A 22414-nucleotide genomic window follows, 5' to 3' on the forward strand; every position below is an offset into this window, starting at 1 on the left:
GCCGCGCGAGACGCCGCCCAGCGCGACGCGCCACCTCGTCAGCTGCGGTACGTACAGGGACGACGCCATCTTGACGCTACGCGGGCCTCCGGCTGCGGCTGCGGCGCCGCCGTCGCCGCCACACAAAAAGATCAGGAAGCTAGCTACGGCGGTGCACAGGATCAGCAAGAGCGATGGGGGAATGCATGAGCTCCTCGCTAGAGCCCTCCTCCTCGATATATAAAGGAGCGGGATCTGGATCGGAGTTGCTCGATCGTGTGTGAAACGGGACCAGAGGGGGATTAGTTCATTGTTGTAAGCGAGCGTAAGCCGGTAAAGGCAAAAAGTTAAGCCGGCTGGGAAGCATGGGGTGGCATGAAACGGTCGAGTACTAGTAGACAACACACATACCATCGGTGATCGCGAGCCAGTTCACATCCAATTAATGTTTTTTTTTCTTCCTTTTGTCACTCATAAATGTGTAGTACTAATGCATTCTTGCCAAATTATGTTTGTAGCCAAAGTCCTCAACTTTTGCTTGTCATTCCTACTGCTCTCTTTAATTAGTTTATTTAGAAATACTTTAGAAAAGACTACTGTGCGAGCGAGCGCGCGTGAATGTCCAATTCCTATCCGGATTAAACTCCCCGCGTGAATGTCCAATTTCGATGTAGTACAAACTATATATATGATATTTATAGGTATCGTAATCAGACTTCGCTCTAACTTTCAGTGCAAAAACTTGTAGACTTTTCTTGAGATGAGATTTTAAACCACGCCCATGAGCTTGTCTCATCCCGATTCGTTTTTAACTTTCAATGTTGAAGTTTTGTAGTTTATAGAAACTTTATTTACATAGAAACATGTGCTGCACAGAACATGCTCGCACCATGCGAATTTTCACGCATTGGACATACCTAACTAATACGTGTTCATGTTAGAAAGTTCAGCCGCGAGGGAAGGATCGGAGTGATGTTAATTATGCAAAAAAGTTCATTTACTTCCCTAAACTATTTCATTGGATCAGTTAAGCACCCTATTCTTATTTTTATTAGTTTACACTGAAAACTACTAAAAATATTCAGCTTTACTTTTTAATATCATTTATATATTTTTTCCTCTTTATATGAGTTGTAATTTAAGCTAGGAATTTGAGCCATAGATGACACTATTGTCAAAGTTCCGAAATATTTTTAAAAAATTTCACAACTATTGACTTGAAATTTAAAACCTAGATATTTAAATCAATCTCAGTGCTTCCACCCTATGTAAACAATGTAGAAAACATCTAAGAAATGTTGAGAGCTGAGTTATAATACATCTATCAATACTGCAAAATTTCAATGTAAAATATGACATATATAGACAAAGAAAAATACCTTTACGAGGTAAGGTGAACTATTTTAAATAGTTTGAGATGTAAAAATAAGCCGATAACTTGTTTAGGGAATTATAAATGCTCTAGCCAAATAGTTCGGGAGAGTAAAATAATGATTTTACTTTTCCAATTATACATATGAACCAGGTGCGGATCTCTGGATTTTTCATATTTTGGTCCTTTTGAAAAACTTATTTCGCAAATAGACCTCTGAAAAAACTTATCCCAGAAATGGTCCTTTTTGGGGTGCCAGAGTACGGGACGGCGCCAGCCTCTCTGGCGCTGTCCTCCTGCCACCGTGGCACACGCGAACCGACGTGGCAGGAGGTGCTGGCGCCGCCCGAGGGAGGAGGGCGCCAGCACGGCTGGCGCCGCTCCCCCCCCCCACCCCTCACCTCCATTCCTATTTCTCTGTATGGAGTTACAACGGTGTCATTTTTGTTTTATTTTTTTGGATGTTTTTTCACACTTAGGATCACGATACAACCAAATTTAAACTCGAACTACCACTTAGCTAAGTCTGAAAATAGCTAGCATACCACTTAGTTTACTTTGCACCTTCACTAAAATTAGACCATAACTCCTTTAGTAAAAACCTTTGATCAGCATGTTATACATAATGCACTCTATCACTATATGAAATTACTTAATCTAATTCAAAATATAACCACATGAAATAATAGCCATAAGTTAAACAGTACAGAGAGATGCAATTTTTTGATTTTTATTTCATTTTTTTATATTATTTTTCACACTTAGGAGAACATAGAAACCAACCATATATAAAAAATAAACTCAAACGGACAAAATATGTGAATTGTAGAATTTTCCAAAACTCTACCGAAACGGACAAAATATGTCATTTATTAAAATAGGCGTAACTTTCTCATACGGACTCGGAATCAGGCAAATAATATATCCACGGATATCTACAGAAAATGTTATATCTGATTCTCCCCTTCTTTGCTGGGTTCGGCGATATTAAAATCTCCAAATTCCGCTTGCAAGATTGTGTTTTCGAGGAGAGAAGTTTCTCGGTAGAGCTTTGGAAAATTCCACATGCCACATATTTTGTCCGTTTGAGTTTATTTTTTATATGGTTGGTTCTTGTGAGTTCCTAAGTGTGAAAAAATATGAAAAAAATAAAATAAAAATAAAAAAGTTGCACATCTCTCTCCTCTGCACTAGTTCGGAGAGAGAGGAGAGGAGAGGAAAAATTTTACAGGTCACATATTACGACCATTTAAGTTCATTTTTTCTATGGTGGGTTCTTATATGTCCCTAAGCGTGAAAAAAATATCAAACAAATAAAAGAAAAATAAAAAAATTCGGGGGGGAGGGGGCGCCAGCCACTCTGGCGTGCTCCCCCTAGCCATCTCAGCATCGCCCCGCCACGTCGGCAGGGGGACAGCGCTAGAGAGGCTGGCGCCGTCCTGTTGGACGACGGCGCCAGCCACTCTAGCGCCCCAAAAAGAACCATTTCTGAGATAAGTTTTTCCAATGGTCTATTTGCGAAATAAGTTTTTTAAAAGGACCAAAATGTGAAAAATTCACGTGCGGATCTAGCCCACGTGCCAACTTGGCCACGTCCCGTGGACTAGGGCGAAAAAAGCCCACAGAGATATATCTTCAGCCGTTCAACGTATGTAGTTTGAAGTGAGCCCAGTATGTGCTGGGCTGCCGGGGCTTGATCATAGATAACTCATTGCCCCTGCTTGATACGGGCGGTGTGCAGCGACGCAAGTAAAAAGAAGAGGAATAAGTTCACTTCGTGACCCTCAACTGTGATCGAAATCTAATCCATGACCCTAAACCACAAAACCGGATATCTCGACCCCCAAACTCCTAAAACCGGTGCAATTTGACTCCCTAGGTGGTTTTGGAGGGCAGTTTTGTTGACATGACGTCACGTGGCGCCTACATGGCGATATTGACCGAGTCTTCGTTCCACGTGGCGTTGACGTGGCACTTAGGTGGCATTAGAATTAAAAAATATGTGTGGGACCTATTAGTCATTCACACAGAAAGAAATATGGGCCACTGACATGTGGGGCCCACATGTCAGTCCTCTTCCTTCTTCCTCCTCCCTCTCTCCCTTCTTCTCTCTCTTTCTCTCCCCTTTTTCCCCTTCAGCCGGCGGCAGGCGGCGAGAACGAGCGGCGACGACAGGACGGGCGAGGGCAGGAGCGGCGAGCCGTGCAGCTGCCGCCGCCGCTGCCGTACTCCTCCTTCCGAGGCGTCGCAGCCGCCGCCACCCTGACACCTCTCCCCGCCGTCGCAGCTTTCCCATGCTCGTTTGTAGTTTCAACTGCCTGAGAAGAGCGCCATTTATATTTTTTCCACGAATATCTACATGTATGTTCACATAAGAAGACAATCCACAAGAAACAAATAACAGATATGGTGTACCGGCTTAAATAGACTTTCTACCTGGTCATATAAATACTGTATCTGCTGAGCTTGTTGTAGAACATGTGTTGACAGTTGACATGAGATGATTAAGTGCTGACATCTCTATTATCTTTGTCTCTGTTTCTTGGACAGCATCAAGAAGATTTGTCAACTCCACCTAAGATACGAGTGCCGGCGGCTGGGGCAGCACGTGGAGCTCGTCGGCGGCCTGCTGCGGGAGCTCGAGCTCGCCGAGCTGATGCGGTGGGAGGCCACCAGGCGGCCCCTCGAGCGGCTCCAAGGCGCGCTGCGGCCGTGCTGCCGGCGCTCGCGGCGCCCATCCACTGACGACGCGTACTCGTTCTCGCCGCCCGCCGCCCGCCGTTGGGGAAGAAGGGGAGAGAAAGTGAGAGAAGGGAGAGAGGGAGGAGGAAGAAGGAAGAGGACCCCACATGTCAGTGGGCCCACATTACTTTTTTGAATGATAAATGGGTCCCACACATATTTTTAAATTCTAATGCCATCTAAGTGCCACGTCAACGCCACGTGGAATGAAGATTCGGTCAATATCACCACGTAGGCGCCACGTCAACAAAACCATCCTCCAAAACAGTCGAGGGAGTCAAATTACACCGGTTTTAGGAGTTTGGGGGTCAAAATATCCGGTTTTGTGGTTTAGGGTCATGGATTAGATTTCGATCACAGTTGAGGGACACGAAGTGAACTTATTCCAAAAGAGGACGCGCGGGCGTACACGATCACTCGCTCTCGCCGTGCGGCCCGTTGTCCGTTGGTGGTGAGCGGGTGCCTCGGCGGATGACGGAAGCGCGCCCGGAGCGGAGCGGTGCTGCGTTCGGGCGGAGCGCACGGAACGACATAGCATGCCAACGGGTGCGCAAGGGCGCGCTCCTGATCGTCACGACTCACGCGGGTTGCGGCGGGGCAGGCTGCCGTGCCGACCTGCCGGGCCTTCTTCTCCAGCATCTGCCTGGTGGATCGATGCATATTGTGTCTCGACCAGAACTCTTATTGCTAGCTGAGCTGGTAATAACGGTAAGATACCGTGGCAGCCGATCGATCGATCTTCTGTGTGGAGGTACGGGCCGGCGGTGTCTGATTTGGGGCTAGTTTATTTTATTATCGAAATCAATCTGACTAATATTTGATGTTATTAAAATTTGGTATGTTTTGGTTCTATCGAAAGTTTGGTAACGTTAGATATGTTAGTTTGAAACCCTTCTAAAGTCTAGTATTTGTTTTTGTGAGAGAAAACTTTTAAATTCCAAAGTTTAGTAAGTTAATTAGAGATTGTAAAATATATTTTATTTTGTAAAGTAACATAAAAATGATAGGGTTAAAATAGTAATGAAGTGAAACATCGGTTTAATTTGGACCTGCGCGACGGCTGCGCGACGATGGCACGATCGAGCTCATAGTTGAATGGAGACAGAGAGCAGAAGCCACCTGGACGTGGTACCGGCCGACCGGTGGCTTCTCGGTGTCAGCTTAACTATGAATTATGAAATGATGAAATAGTTTGTCCTTCTGTTATCGAAAAAGGAATGAAAAAAGATACACTTATTTTGTCACGACTTATTGGACGTTAGGACGTAACATCTCCGAACTTTATCCTGGACCTCTACTCGAAGAGATCGGTTTAATTCCCGTTCTTTATGGATTCCAAGCAAGACGGAAGGGTACTGTAAAAAACCATTTTGTACGTCAGTACCCTCATGTGCAGCACACCTGTCTTCAGAAATGATTGTCCACATATGGATATGGATAGGTTAATTTTCAGAGACCAATTTTTACGTGCCCTCATGTGTAGTAGACCAAATTTTCAAAATGCATTTTTAGACAGGACTGTAATATTGACTACTAATTATGTCGGGTCCCAAAACTAATGATTCGGTAACTAACATATTAAAATTGTATCAAGCTCTGGATCAGTAGATTGATACAAGTTCAATAATCTATATCGTCTTTGCATACATTTAGACATAGCTTTAAAGGAGATATTATTACATAAAGTAATAGGGTATTTACAAGATTGTGGCTAACTATTACAGCAGAAGCTTTAGAATGACCTAACTCTGCTGTTTTACTATAGACTTAAACCATTTAAATTACCTAGACTTGAAGACTAAGTTAAAAGGGAATTAACTTGTGTGATTGAACTCCCATCATCAACAAGAACTCCAAAATAATTCTGAAAAAGGATGTTGAAGCAAGGGTGAGTACAACGTACTCAGCAAGCTATTATATCAAATAATGAATGCATGAAATAGTATTTAAGTAGATCTAGGTTTACTGGCAGAAAGCTGAGAATAAAGAGGAAGAAAGCCTGGTATGTCTTATGCAACAGTATTTAGTAAAATCTTGAGTTAAGTTTCTAACCAAATACCATATGAGTCCCGATACTCAATTCCGTGAGCACGGCTATTCGAATAGTTTCATGAATACTCTACTGCAGTAGATGTACACTTTACCCGCAGTCCACGACTTGCCAATTTTCATTAGCTTAGTCGTAGCCCAGCCTTAGGTTATTAACAATAGTGGCACCTGTTCCATGAACTCTAGTCCCCATGCGCTCTGAACGTAACGTTATCAGCAGCGAGAGGAGTTCTGACATTCCCGAGGTTTTTAGAGAGAACTGGATGAGAGACCCCACGTCATCTCAACCAGGTTTTTACAATATACACACACAACGATCGCAATATAATTAAGATATTTACCTACGCCTCGGTAAATATCACATTTGCCCTTCGCGGCATAAGTTTACCTCCTTCGCGAGGACTTAGATAAGAACCACTGTACAGAGGTACCACATTGTTAATTAACCTAATAACTAGGTCTGTCCCCATTCTAGAAGCTGCGGTCGTACTCGTTCGTTTGACATAAGTATTTGGTGGCAATTATATCGATCGAGACAGTACTAGCCACCCGGAAATCAACCAATTCATGCGTACTGTCCTAATCTAAGTTCATTATATTTTTATGCAGTCTAACTAGGCAGGGCTAAGCAAAATCTAGCATATATCTAGTTTGCTATATGTTCAAGTTAGGAATTCAAAATCATGAATGGCTAATGCTTAGAATAAAGCTATAGAGTATAGATAATTATGCTCAAAGGAGAGGAATAATAACTTGCCTTGCTCCAACGCAAATAAATCCAAGATAGGCAACCTGATTATCCGATGCTCGAAATACTATAGGTTGCCATCCAGAATAAAATAGACTCTATTAAAGAAGAGGAAGAACCAAATTCAATAAAAGCCATAAAACAACAAGAATGCAATGAAGGTGAGAAATGCTAGGTTTGAGGGGTATAGCTATCTCCTTAATGGGTTATTGAGCTAGTATTTTATGCGTAGGCTCTAAGGAGTTGGAGGCTAGGTTGGAGAGGGGATCAAGCAACTGATGTCGCTTATATCTCATGTGTGGGCTTTGGTTGAATAGTGGCTAGGGTTTCGATGCTGAAATGGGATAACATATCGGCTCGTATTTCATGTTTAAACTATGGGTAGTTGGAGGGTAAATAGCTGGTATGGATAGCAGGCTGGCTAGGGTTTCATTTGATTAAGCCGATATCGAGGTAGGATGAATATCGGCTGAGATTTGGGTGTTTGCTAGTCGTCATTAGAATTGGGTAGTATGACGACTAGGTTTGGTGTCTAGCCGATGTCAACAGACAATATAACGGCTAGAGGGATAGGAAGTTTGTGTAGGTTTAGTGGGGCGGATGTGTTACTCCGACAACCGTGAGTGGCGGCGGAGCGGCTAGGATCACACAAAGTCCGAGAGCTAACTGTGCGGCGTGCTGCGGAGGTCGAGAGAATAGTGAAGCTCCGACCGCTGTACGCATCGAGGCGTGGGGTGCCAGGAGCAGCACTTCGACCTTAGGTTTAGGTTTTGCCGGGCTTTACAACCAATGGTTCGACGTCGGGGATAGTAAACCGCGAGCGTCCCCATGGAAGGCGTAAAGTTCCAACCGGCGGCTTTTTAGTGGCTAAAGGGTATTTTGGAAATAAACGGAAATATTCGAAAAGCAAATATAAGTTTAAATTGTAAATTCAATTATAAGATTATATCAAATATGTCAACGGGTGATACCCGTAGACCGGATATAGAGGGTATTAGGGTACGTTGGTACAAGGATCTACGTAGTACGACATCAAGCAAACAAAAGACAAGAATTATACTGGTTCAGGCCCCTTGATAGGTAATAACCCTAATCCAGTTGATGTGGGATTATATGGTAGAAAACACAGGTTACAAAGGAAACAAGGGAACTTGTCAGATCCGGCAAGATTGTAGTCGAGTTGTTTCGACTAGCTCTCGATGACTTGGCTCCTCGTAGGCTCCGGCTTCGTAGGCTGTGTAGGTTGTGTTGGCTCTGAGATTCGATGCCCTAAACCCTCTCCGGGGGGTCCCTTTTATATCGCAGATCTGGAGGTCTCCACGTAGAACTCGGAGGTATCAGACCCTATACGATACGCCAACAACCCAGTTCTGCCCGAGTAGGATTCTTCCCGTTTGTAGATTCCGTGAAAGGTTTCCTTAGAATATACAGGAAATATCCGCATGCGCGTGGGTATGTCATATCGATATGTAACGTATATCGAAGAGTAAAGGGTATGCCTAACCCGTAACCCTGATAAAATATTTATTCAAATGGTATTTGAATAAATTAAGGAAATTCAAATGAAATATTAAAATAGCAAATTTGGTGTCAAAAGGTAGGGTTTGAATTTGTATGAATTTAGGTCCAAGTTTCATCGGAATCGTATCTACGGTTTAGGAGATATGGGCTTCTAAAGATTGGGATTTGAATTAAATCTAGAAAATATGAAAAGTTACTGTGCAGGGGCCCACCTGTCAGTATCTTATCTTCTTTTTCTTTTTCTTTTCTCCTTCTTCTTCCTTCTTCTCGTCTTCCTCTTCTCTGTTCCAGAGAGAGCCGAGAGAAGAGAGAGGAGAAGGGGAGCGGGGTGGCGGCGCTCCGGTGGCTGGAGGGCGGCGACGTCGGCGGCCACGCGTGTTCCAGAGCGTCGCGTATCCGGGGAAGGCAGTAGCTGGCGGAGAGGGAGAGGGAGTAGGCCGGAACGGCGACGGCAGGAGCTTGACCATAGCAACAAAAGGAGTGGCGGTGGTGGCTTGCTGTGGTGGCTAAAAGATAGGGGAAAGGGGAAAAATGAGTTCACCTCGTCGAGGCAAACACGATGGCGCAAGGGCTTGGCTTATAGAGCTGTGGAAGAGGAGATCGGCCAGTGGCAAGGTGGTGGTCGGCATGGGAGGAGAGAGAAAGCTCGGTTTGATTTGGGAAAAGGAAGGGGTGTTGCCGGTTTATTTATAGGAGGGGGAGGTCGGTTTGGAGGAGGAGGGCAATAGGGTCACGACGACGGCAGTGGCGTGCAAGGAAGGACAACGGCGGCCGGCTTTAGTTTCTTAGCGGCGACGGAAGGCTTGGCGGCGGCGTGCGCGTGCACGGCACGCGCGCTTGCGGGAGGAGGAGGGGCGGCTCAGCTATGGGCCGACTTGGGCCGCTCGAGGGAGAAGAAGAATTCGGCCCAAAGTTAAAAAGGAGGAAGTCTAATTTTCCTAGAGATTCAAATAATAGATTTAGAGGAATTTGGATGGCTAGATTTTGAAAAAGGATTTGAATAATTTGAATTTGAAGGGAAATTGACTGAGAGAGAGTTTAGAAGGAAATTATATTTGAATATAATTTCCAAAAGAAATATTTCTCTAGTTGGTTTGAGTGCAATATTTTGGAGAGGGAGTTTATTTAATGCACTCAAATAGAAATTCAAAATATTCAACACCATAAATAATATTTCTCTAGATTTGAATATTTTTGAGTATGTGGAGGGAATATGGAGGGAGTAGAGTAAATAGAATTTTAGCCCAAAATATGTGGTATGAAATTTAGAGAATTAGATATGGGCTAAATGAGGTTTTGGATTTGGGACGGAGGGATAAAGTCTATTCTCTTAGCACAAGAGCAATTACTCACAATATTTGTAATAATATTATTCATGTGCCGAGAAGAAAATCAAGCTACAGAAATTAAATTGGTGGCTAGATCAAAAGGAGGAATTTAGATATTTGGATCAAGAATCAAAGGATGGGATAACAATTAATTCCAATGAAATTGGAAGTGGAAAGGATTTGGTTTGGAAGATTTTCTTGGACCATAATTCGAAAGGGTTTTAAATAGAAGAAATTTTAGTCGAAAGAAAGTTTTACATAAAAACCAAATCAAGGAATATTTCGAGATAAAATTTTAAATGAGAATCACAAAGGCTTTTGAATATCAAAGGGGGATTTTTATGCATGTTAGCTTTAGTAGGTCTCGCTAATTATATTTTCCTAAGTTTAAAGAGGTTATTAAGAACATAAGACCCGGCATGATGCAAAATTAGAAAATAGCTAATTTTCGGTATGTTACAAATTAATAGGACAAACTAATACGGAAAAAAATTGATTGCACAAGTTAGAACAGAAGTGTCATTATGTTTTGTTTCTATTGATCCTTCCTTTTTATTTAACTTACGATGTCGAGCATCACTGGGCATGAACGTACAAAGTTCAAGTCGTCGCTGCAGTCTTTTCTAGTTCTTGTTCTAGGCTGTACTTTTAAAATTTTAAGGTTCCATTATATATTTATATGTTTCATAGTAGGTTTTCTAATTCTTAGATACAGTATAGCTCAGGGGCAATTGCTTAACCGTATGTGAAGAGCAGCATTTTAAAAGCAATTGGTCTAAACGTTTTGTGTACATGTCAATTACCATTGGCAATTCTTCTCTTCAGCCTTCACGTCCAGGCAAAATAACTGAGGAGAAGCGAGTGCGACTATTGCCCGTTACTACTCCTCAGAAGACAGAGTCAGGTAGTCTGCTATAGCGATCAACGCGCGCGCGTCGTCGTCGTCGCCACGTCGCACAACTTCCTTGTCCTTCGACGACCGACTACGCCGGCCGTGCGAGACTGCGCGGCACGAATTGAGTCCGCGCACGCGCGCCTGCTTCGTATCCTGTAAATCATCATACCAACATACGCTAATACTCTATTTATCCGGTTTACGGGAGTAACAATTATTTTGAGATAACTTTTGAATGCTATAAAGACAAGTATTGTAGAACGGAGGAAGTAATAAAAGAACAGGTGATGAGACAAAATATGTGTGTGAACGAATAAAATAGTATAAAAGTTAGTAGGTGGAAGAATAAATTAGGCCTAGTTTAGTTCTCAACTTTTTCTTCAAACTTTCAACTTTTCCATCACATCGATCAAAACTTTCCTTCATACATAAACTTCCAACTTTTTTCTTCAAACTTTTAATTTTAGTCAAACTTCTAATTTTGGTGTGGAACTAGACACAGCTTTAGTATAAAAGTAGATAATAGAACGGACGAAGGGATTACTCCCTCCTCTTTCCTGTTTAAATTCATAGAACATGTATCACATATATTTAAAATCTTGTATATTTTGGAACGAAAGGTGAACGTTCATAGCGAACACTACCTACCGCTACCGCTACGATATAACAGTTTTAATGTAGTATCTTGAAACTTAACATCCGTTATTTAGACTTAACAGATAGCGGATACAATTCAATTTAGCGGATCACCATATCCCGAGCCTATTTTATATAACCATGAACCCATAACAAATAACGAGTTTGTTAGTGTTCTGTCTTCCAAAACTTTGTATTCTTGTGAATCTTAACATCTAATAAGTAGGATATTATGTTTGTTGTTTAATTTGATTTAACTTGAAACAAGACATCAACTCTTCGAGTGCTACTAAATATCTAGTATTCTCATAGCTTATACGTGTATTGATCTATCACTAATTTGTATATCGGTTACTTTGTTATTGTTTTATAATATTATTATCTATGATATCAACTCTTAAATATATGTGATAATTAAATGCCGCTATTGATTAAGCTCGCGATCCGCGATCGACTATATAGACACCAATTGATCATTACCACCTGCTATATTCTATTATTACCTTTCCGGTACTGTCTCTCGGCTTGAAATGTCGCCGCGTGCGGAGGCGTGCGCCAAGATCACGGGTGATGACGATGGCATCGATCGTCGAAGCTGCCTCTTGACTGCGGGTGAGCGTGCAGCTTATACTGAAGCGCGGTAGATCGCACCAACATTTCAGCAATGCAACGCCAAGAGTTGCCGTGCGAAGCACAGACTTCGATTTGGCGTACGTACGAGCAACTACTAGCGGCTACAGTTACTAGATAGGATCGGAACTTCGTTTTCTCGTGACAAAGCTAACCCCCACGCTTGTTCGTTCAATTAGTTTCCAGATAAATTGAAAAATCTATACTCCAAAGACGTTTGCATTGAGCAGCAACCGTGTACTAGTTCACTGACCCAACGACAACGACGATGACGACGCTGATATCCGCCGAACCACCCGGCAACCCCAACCCCAACCACCCCGGTCGATTGGGACACACGTAGAATCACCGCTTGTTACCGCGCTGGATAACGTGGAGGCACGTACGGCCGCCCCAGCGGGCACACCACGGCGTCAAATCTCGGTGTAGTACTACCACTCAGCATCAGCTCATCATGACCTGATCGTGGCCATCGGATTACTTATATTTAATTAATTGCTCGACAGATGTAATATCCATCGGAAAGCAACGTGCAGCTGCAGTGACACGCCGTCAAACGACCGAAGTCCACTACAAAACATACAGATCGGTGGCGGTGTAACCTGGTTACCAGGATGATAGTGGAGCGCATGCTTGTCAGTTGTCACCATGACTTTGTCCTTTTTCCTTTCAAGAAAGCTGAGGGACGGTTCGCCATTGATTAATACCGTTCATTCAAAAAAAAAACAATAATGACATATATATTGTACGTAGTTTCATTGCATGTATTGTAATCATATCCGATTAATTATATATCCACCCATCAAACAAACGAGAAAATTAAAAACGTTGAAATGAAGTGCGTTCATTTATGTATATCCATCTGGCAACTGCAATTATATTTATTTTTTTTCTCGAGTATACAAGCCAGACACACTAGCACGCGCACACCACACACTCACACATCCATCTATATATATAGTTGTACATATCCTAGCACAAGTCTAGCTAAAGAGATTAAAGGCCGGCGAATACCCATGTAAGTTTAGGTCTAGTTTGAATTCGAATAAACATATTCTAACACAAGGTTTGATGAATTAACTTAACTATCAAAATCCAATAAATTAATGAAACATACAAGTGACTACTACAATACTACTTACTGCCTCACGTTCCACAATATTAGAATTTCCAAGTTGTTAAGCAAAAACCATGGTAAAGGGAAGAGACGATTATCTTTTAGTCACTTTGATCAGTGGTCAAATTTTAAATCACTTATATTCTCTTTCCAAACATCTCAAATTGATTAGCCAAAAATGTATAAATTAAATTTTCGTATATTGAAATCAATGCTCCATAGCTGTTCATATGGTAATACACAAATTTTGCGTCCTATAAATACTTATAGTTTAGAACGGATAGGGCATGCTAATTAAGATCTCTTAAATATAAGTTCGAAGGAGATTAACTAAAGTCAAAACTCATTAGAGTGATACAACATCCGTCGTCACAAAGTGTCAGCAATGTTAGGTGCGTTCGAATGTGATGTTTGACTGGGATTTTTCGTGATATGTAAAACAAGACAAACCATTTATTATTATAAACTTAATTAATTGAGTATTAATTATTATAAATTTTTAGTTTTTTCTAAGAAACTATTTTAAAAAACACACCAATTAATTAGTACTAGTTTGGAAAACATGCTAACGGTTAATGAAGAGTATACGAATCAAAACTCACTTTATAACTCAATCTTACCCAACTTAATTAGAGCAAGGATAATAATAGAGTTCACTTCCTACTATTAGTTAATCTTAAAGCCAACACATATAATAAATTAGCTATAAAGTTGGCTACAATTTTTTTCTCATCTCGCTATGTCTCACTTATACATTATTGTATTTGTCTTGAAGCTTGTGTTAAGCTAGATTTTGTATGAGAGCCAACACCTTTAACTTTTTGTTATATCTCTCCTCCACATAAACTTATAAACTTATAATAGGCTTATAGCTCACTATTATACTTGCTCTTATGAAGGACAGGGGAATGATAAATAGGGTGTGAGCTGAAAAGGCATATCTATTTGGGTTATGGTTTCCCCTAGCTAGTTGAAACAACTAAAATATAAGTACTTTGGTTAAACTCAATCCAAGTGATTGAGGCCTGAAGAACGACATTCAGGGTGCAGTTATAATTTTTTTTCCCTATCTCCCTGTCTATAAAGCAGCTTTACTTTAGGATCGGACTAGTAATAATCAACTTTAGAGCTCAGTGTATATATCTCCAAAACATGACGACGTCAAAACTATATATGTTGATGTCTTTATCGTAGTTGTTCTCACTCTTCCAAGTGAGAGTCCTTGCAATGTGCAACTCCGTTTTTATGTCAGATATGATGGAAAAGGCATGCCTTTACCTTAAATAAATCTCCGCAAATGTAACACGATGATGGGCAAGTCCAACAACAAATTTCAGCTTTCCCCTATCACTTGGTTAGGTCAATAGAAGCTTCTAGACCAGATCGCCTCTATGTGAAACTATGGTGAATTTGGTTTACTTTTGCTAATACATTGCATAAGGATTATCATGCAAGTGCTGTGTAAATACATTACATTCTATTCCATTATCTAAAAGAATACATCGCATTTCTTTTCTTCTTCGTACTTCACACGAAAACAAGGATTCTTGGATGAAATATTCTGGTTGCTCTCGAAGTTACTCGCCGTCATAGGCTCCAGCTTATAAATTTATGGATTATTCCTGCCACAAACTTTAAATTATGATTTTTCTATATATATTCTGCATTAATATAATATTGCTTAGATAACTTGTTCTAAAATACTTTTATGTTTATAATATGTAATATTTAATTAATCCTTATAAGCATTAATTATCCATATATCCAATCATTTATAAAGAACAAAAACCATAATCAAATGCTGAGAGATATATATCATATTTTTCGTATAAAACTTATTACCTCTAGATAAGTACCTCGAGATTCTAAAATTTGTGTGTAAAATTTTAGTACCTACAAATATTTTCTCAAACGTAAAATTTGTCATTTTCTAAACATTATAATTCAGAACTATTTGACTACATATATGCACCAAGAGGTTTCTTATTCCAAGTATATACATGTTGAATTGTGCGTGTGCATATAAAAGTTTGTGTACATTCTTGACCATATGAATACTTCTTACCTTTCAAATCAATATATTGAACGCAAAAACGGAAAAACCTAACAATTTTATTTCCTAAAAAATACAGTAGTCAAGCTGCTATAGTCAGCAAATATAGTTAGCTACTTTCATCGCTCACATAACTCATCAATAGATTATACACAAAGTTATCTCCTCAATAGACCGAGGATATAGATCATACTGTTGTCAGTTGACAAGGTTGGCAGCCACTCTTTTCTCATTTAGGAGTATATGTAAGATTAGTCTTGCCTAACATTCTCCAGTCATACGCATTCCAATTAATATTGTGTCTTACTCCCTCCGTCCCATAAAAACAAATATAGTACGTGATATATAACTTTGTAGTATTACGAAATATTAGGAGCAATCGTTTCTATTTTGGCTTGTAATTAGAGGGCGTTTAATTAGCTACTCAAAAAAAATACTCCATTTGTTTTAAAAAAAACAAATATAGTAGCTTGATTTATAATTTACAAGGATCCAAATTAAGGAGCAATGGTTTCTATTTGGACTTGTAACCAAAGGACGTTTAATTGGTCATAAAAAATACTCGAGATATAACCTATTTTATTACCGTGAATTTAGACAGAGATAGAAAAACCATTGCTCCTTCTTATCCTTGTAATAAATCAAACTATAAATGAACCCAATCCCTTAACAACATGTAGTACCATCATAAGTATATCATTATAATCACGGAATGACGGAATATGTTAGTACATAATCTTAATAGCCAACATTTACTGAGCCATCTTTATGTCATATAGTACACTAATCATCTACTAAAGAAAAGAAGAACAATAATTATTGCTATTTTAATTCCTTACAATATTTTTGGCCACCGATTGAAAGTGTGTTTATTTGACCCATTTTGTCATCCTAAATTAGTTTGGTAGTCACAGTCTTCAATCAACCCGAGTTATAATTCCTTGTCCTCTCCTCCACCGTAACCCGAACAGCTCTTCTTGTCAAGGTTAACAAAACCGTATGATTATCGCACGTTATAGCGGTTATCACGTACGGTAATCTTTTCAACTTTTAAAAATACGGTATACCACGCTGTAAGCCTGTAACGTCGTCCCAAACAATTTGGCGAAGCTAGGTGAGGTGACGCTAAACCCCGCTTCTTGCCGACCTGAGAGTCGGAGAGTCTCGGCACGACACGACGAGAACGATCTGATAAACACTCGACCGCAACGTCCCCACACGAAAAACGTCCAGGGTCGGGTGGGGTGAACCGTGTCCACCCACCAAACTCCACCAGTCCACCCCCATCCATCCCTGACTGTCCGACTCCGAGCCCATCGCTTGCGGTCGCCATCCCACCAACCACCCCCCTCGCCCCACGCGGCCCCCACCCGTCGCCTTCTCCAACGAACGACGCCACACGGGGTGGAAGAAAACCCGAAAAATAGGAGGAAACCGACGGGGGAAAGCCGCAAAAAAAAAAAAAAGTAGAGAGAAAACCAGAGTGAGCTGCGCAGCTCATGACACATGATGGTGAGCTACGCCTACGCGAGCTCGGAGCTCAGCTCTACCGCCCCCGCACGCCGCCGCCGCCCGTCGCCTATAAAAGCCGCTCCACCCCGAACGAGCCCACCAGCTGCTCTCCACCAAGAGCTGCTCCGCCCCCCCTACCCCGCAACCCGTTGCTTTGTGCCGCGCCTCGCTTTGGTCTTCATCCGCCTCAGATCTGATTCGTTCTAGGTTGGTCTGGTGAGTGGTGCTTGGCGTTTTTGTTTTTTGTTTTTTTTTTGTTTTTGTTTTCGTGTGTGAGGGGATTGGGATGCTCACGAGGTGTTTGGTGGTATGCGTGGGCGGCGGCGGCGGTGGTGGCAGGGGAAGATGGCGATCACGGTGAGGCGGTCGACGATGGTGCGGCCGGCGTGGGAGACGCCGCGGGTGCGGCTGTGGAACTCGAACCTCGACCTCGTGGTGCCGCGGTTCCACACCCCAAGCGTCTACTTCTACCGCCGGGGCCCCGAGGGAGGGGGCGCGCCGGAGGGGTTCTTCGACGGGGAGCGGATGCGGCGCGCGCTGGCGGAGGCGCTCGTGCCGTTCTACCCGATGGCCGGGCGGCTCGCGCGCGACGAGGACGGGAGGGTCGAGATCGACTGCAACGGGGAAGGGGTGCTCTTCGTCGAGGCCGACGCGCCCGACGCCTCCGTCGATGACTACGGCGACTTCGCGCCCACCATGGAGCTCAAGCGCCTCATCCCTGCCGTTGATTACACCGACGACATCTCCTCCTTCTCGCTCCTCGTGCTCCAGGTGAGCTCCAAATTTCTAGTAGCAAGTACAGTTAGATCCAAGCACAAAATCAAACGAGGTTAGAGATAGCTTTCTGGAAGTGGAGCGCAAACAATGCTTTGCAACTGCAGCTGACAACTAAGTTTGGCAGTAAGCCATTAATTATAACATTTTGGGGCTGATTGTATAGCTAGGTCCCATGTTGGCTGTTGCACTAAATGTTTGGGGCTGAGCTTAGCGGGTCACCTACTTTTTGGTTGGCTTTAATTAGCTGCATCAGATGTACGGTTCCATCCAGGCAGTTGATGTCTTTCTGTTGTGGGCGGGGTCTATTTTTGGTTTGATGTTTATGCTTATTGTGATAGTTTAGTAGGGGTTGTGTAGGAATTATAGAATTTTAAAACACCATAATTCAATGCCAATAATCAGTATCCACTAAAAAAATGAAGTATATGCTTCACCTTGACTGTGTCAAAGCCTAGACAATTTTGATTTGTCCAGAGTGATTGTATCATATAGATTTGAAATGTGTTTTTCACGTTGGACTCCACATTGTCTTCTATGTTATACCATCTAAAAGTGGCAGCAGCGTGCATCAATTTGTGCCTTAAGAGTAACAGACAACAAAAGCCACTGGTCGTGCGGGTACATCCCTGCCAAGCTTGAGAAACTAATACTAGAGGACTACTTTATTAAGTAGCCCTTTAATTTGCTCTGGTATATCCCTATATCCTGTCCTGAACTACTACACTTATGGATTCATGACCTACAGATATTTGAACCGAGAAGCTTATCCCATTTGGAGCTTTTTAACATTGGATTTGCACGTTTAACCCTGCTAGCCTTTGTTGAATACTTAAAACTTTGTGGCGATGACTATATATATTGCTTTGATCACTTAAGCATAAGTGCCGATCATTCCATGTCATTCCATGTTACTGCTGATATTTAAGTGTTTTGATGCCAGAAGTAATGGTTAGATTGCATTAAAACTTGTTATTAGATGGGAACAATTTTAGTAGGCACTAATGTTTTCTTCTAGGGCCTCTATAGCTCCCATATATGGTTGATTGGTCAATCTCATTGTTCCAAAATGTCAACCATTTGCCCCATGATGTAGACAGGAGGGGACTTAATTGGGTGTGATATTAACATTTTGTGATAGTTAGTCTTTGACTGACAATAGCTTTCTTTTGCCTGTTCGATAACTGGAGCCCTTGTCCTGTAGAGCCTCATGAGCTGTTTATCCTTTGATGGATACATCATTCAGGTTGCACGTTCAATTTTGTCCTAAATGAAACATGTCTGATCTACCTTCTGGTTATCCATCATCAGCTGCCCTTTCATGCTGGAATTCTTGTACAATAAATCAATTAGGTTGAATGAATCATTAGTCTTACGTGAGACATACTTGACTTTGAAATAATATGGTACAGTGTACAACACAACGTGTTAATGGAAAGAATTTATTTACTTGTAAGTCTAGTAGACCTTAGGAGCTAAAATTTTATTTAGAAAATTGTTCTAATAATTGAGGCACATGCTAATACTTTTTCCTTGCAACTGAAAATTTGTGCATGCACTTTCCATAACATAAAACTGGGCCAAAATTTACAAGGTTACAAACCATAGTTTCATTCAATTTTTTTACTCGCTGATATGTCAGCAACCATGACTCTGAGTAGTCTTGGTGCACTGCATGTTGGTTGGTATGGATCTGAGTGTTAACTGGAGCATGTTCCATCTGACAAGTTTTTGCTTATAATAAGTTAATAGATAGTACTGTTTTGCGCCATATTGTTCCAATTTTAGAAGTTATTTAAACCTTGATTTCCTCTCTTTTATCAACTCTAGTTGTTGCTAACTTGTTGTAACACCTGTTTAGATGGCACGCTGACTTCAATTGTGGTGTGCATGCATCAACCTTCTTTTTTTTGTGGGTTGGGTTGACCATGGAATGTTGCATCCTGAGCTAGACAAGCCATTTGCATGTAGTCCTTCTCTGTTAGTTGCCAATAAAATGTCTTGCAGCTGTGGCAAAGGTACTTTTGCATTGCTTGGTAGAGTGCTTGTCAATTGTTGGATCCTAACACCTTGTTAATGTGGATCTGAGGCCTGCGAATATCATGCATCCCAACCCCAAAAAATTGTAGAGAAAATTATGTTACTCTTTATCTAGTGCACAATTGGAGCATCTCTTGTCATCTGTAGTTGATTCCTTCTATGTTCATCAGAAACTTGGTGTATTGCCTGTCTTAATGGCTCTTCCTAGTAAAAGCCTCTAAGATCCTGTCCTTGCGATATTATATTCGGTGATGCACTTGCAGCACATATACTCAGATCTTGCATGTGCATATGTTTTAAAATTCACATATGTAAAGCATCATCGAACATTTCTTGAGTGGCCATAAATTCTACCATGCCATAGCAGTCACTGTCAAACACACAATGCTATGCATTCATGTCCATGGACAATTCAGCTATTTCATGCATCAGCATATGTCTGTTTTCATTCTAGAATCACTTTGCCATCTCATCTTCTGGTTCGTGGCCTTGATTTTAGTTGTGTTAGTTTTATTTATTTTGTTATCCGTAGCCTCATTGGTTAGCTGATTATGCTAGAAAAAAAACTATATCAACATGATACCATATTGGTGATTCAACACTTAACTGATGTGACATAGACCAATTTTCAATGCCCCCTACCATATATGTATTTGGTCTACCATTAATAGTAAGCACGACAGTAGTCAAAGGACCAAACTTATCAGTAAGGGAGATCACACATGTTCCTATAACAACGCGGAATCTAATATGCATGCATATAGTATTATCCAATTATTACTATCATGTTGTCTTGCAATTTCATTTAGTCATCAATACACATTGTTTACCTCATGAACTATGTCCGTATTTGTGATTAGGTTTAAACAATTCTGGCTCACATTTATTAATTATAAAATTGCATGCCTGCATGTTTCATGTTAATTAATGATAAGGCATAGTACATGCTTGCGCTAGTTTTTGTATCACTTGTACTCTTGTTTGAAATTTTTTTTTTTTGGCTGATGGCAGATTCTATGGCACATTTTTTATGGTAGAATCAGAAATCGGGAATTTGATGGAGGATGTTGTCATTTGTACGCATTATTACATGACAAAAGTTTGTATAGAAGCACAAATTTGAGTTTATATGTTTATGGTTGCAGTCAACAATTTTGGTGGCAATGCTTATGTCTTGCATCCTAAGTCTTGGAAATTCAATTAGAAATCCAGTACCCAGTATAGTATGGAACTGAGTTTCAGTTCAACAATATAACTTGCAGATTTTTGAAGAGTTGTGTCAGTACATAGTTAATTTCTGACATCCAGAATGTTTATGCCTATTGGTGTAAGCAACTTCTATCTGTGTCATTCATGTACTATCTATCTCAATACTTGTAATGTTGCTATAATGGTATATGCAGTTGAAAATATGAATTATATTTATCTTAGTAAGTGAAACATTTCAAGACACTGATTCCCCTTGGTTTTGTTATTTTGTTCCAGGTGACCTACTTCAAGTGCGGAGGTGTCTCCCTTGGAGTTGGTATGCAACACCATGTGGCGGATGGCATGTCCGGTTTGCACTTTATTAACTCATGGTCTGACCTCTGCCGAGGAACTCAAATTGCCATCATGCCCTTCATTGACCGCACTCTCCTACGAGCCCGAGATCCACCAACTCCATCATACCCACATGTTGAGTACCAGCCTGCCCCAGCCATGCTGTCCTCCGTACCCCAGTCTGTTACTGCTAATAAGACAACACCACCTCCAACTGCTGTGGACATTTTCAAGCTTACCCGCTCAGACCTTGGTCGACTGCGTTCGCAGCTCCCATCAGGAGAAGGTGCACCACGTTTCAGCACATATGCAGTTCTTGCTGCACATGTCTGGCGATGCGTATCTCTTGCACGTGGCCTGCCTTCTGAACAGCCCACTAAGCTGTATTGTGCCACTGATGGGCGACAACGGTTGCAGCCTCCACTTCCAGAAGGTTACTTTGGGAATGTCATTTTCACCGCCACTCCACTTGCTGAGGCAGGCAAGGTGACCAGTGGGCTGGCAGATGGAGCAGCAGTCATCCAAGAGGCGCTAGATAGGATGAACGATAGCTACTGCCGCTCAGCATTGGACTACCTGGAGCTGCAGCCTGATTTATCAGCATTGGTCCGTGGAGCACACACTTTCCGGTGTCCGAACCTCGGGCTCACCAGCTGGGTGCGCTTGCCAATTCATGATGCCGATTTTGGATGGGGAAGACCAGTGTTCATGGGTCCTGGTGGCATCGCCTATGAAGGGCTGGCGTTTGTCCTCCCAAGCGCGAACAAGGATGGTAGCCTATCCATAGCCATCTCATTGCAGGCTGAGCACATGGAGAAGTTCAGGAAGCTGATCTTCGAGGTGTAAGCAGACTACTTATGTTATGTCAGGGAGAAGTTGTAGAGCTAGAGTTCTCAGGTAAAATACCTTCAAGTGAGTCGTGGGGGCTATGCTCTTGCTCCTGTTGAGCAAATTGTCTGGCCACATTCTCTTGTACCTTAGCTTGCAAGGATATTTGGCCATCACCACAGCCGTGTGACGATGTGAGCAACCAATAATGAGCTGTTTTTTTGTTTTCGTTTAGGATAGGAATCAACAATGAAGAAAAGGTGCTGTATTCTGTGAAACTACATGGCAGTGTTGTTCTTACCAAAAATACATGACAAGTGAATTGGGTCAAGTTATTGCCTGTTGTAGCTCAAGTCGATAGATGAACATCATTGTACAGTACGAATGTACGATACGACTATAACAGCCTGATTGCCTATGAACTGCAAGTAAATGCATGTGAATAACTGAATATGTGATCGTGACTGATATTTGTTGCTTGATTGCCTCCATCAAACGTATATGTGATCTTGACTGATATTCGTTGCTTGATTGCTTCCATCAAAGCTGCATTCCTGGTGTTTTTCGTTGCAACCACTCCTTGCCATGGATATCCAGGCTTGTTTATTTGCAGGCCTCGCCCATGGCGGCGATTCATGTCCTCTCTCT

At 41.7% G+C, this 22414-nt stretch overlaps 1 protein-coding gene across 1 annotated transcript; it reads left to right on the top strand.

The window, feature by feature from the left end:
• The first annotated feature begins 16569 nt into the window (after positions 1-16569).
• Positions 16570-22219, top strand: LOC127770527 (hydroxycinnamoyltransferase 1). The gene is made up of 3 exons (XM_052296278.1): positions 16570-16798; positions 16922-17353; positions 20882-22219. The coding sequence occupies exons 2-3, from the start codon at positions 16928-16930 to the stop codon at positions 21782-21784; spliced, it is 1329 nt and encodes a 442-aa protein (XP_052152238.1). The 5' UTR covers positions 16570-16798; positions 16922-16927; the 3' UTR covers positions 21785-22219.
• The last annotated feature ends 195 nt before the right edge of the window (positions 22220-22414 follow it).

The sequence above is a fragment of the Oryza glaberrima genome, chromosome 4 (genome assembly GCF_000147395.1).
Source record: "Oryza glaberrima chromosome 4, OglaRS2, whole genome shotgun sequence".
Lineage (NCBI taxonomy): Eukaryota > Viridiplantae > Streptophyta > Magnoliopsida > Poales > Poaceae > Oryza > Oryza glaberrima.

Bases quoted from the DNA above. Each gene is read 5' to 3' on its own strand.
- LOC127770527 (XM_052296278.1), top strand. From the start codon at position 16,928: ATGGCGATCACGGTGAGGCGGTCGACGATGGTGCGGCCGGCGTGGGAG. The intron at 17,354-20,881 runs GTGAGCTCCAAA...ATTTTGTTCCAG, and splicing joins TCTCGCTCCTCGTGCTCCAG to GTGACCTACTTCAAGTGCGG.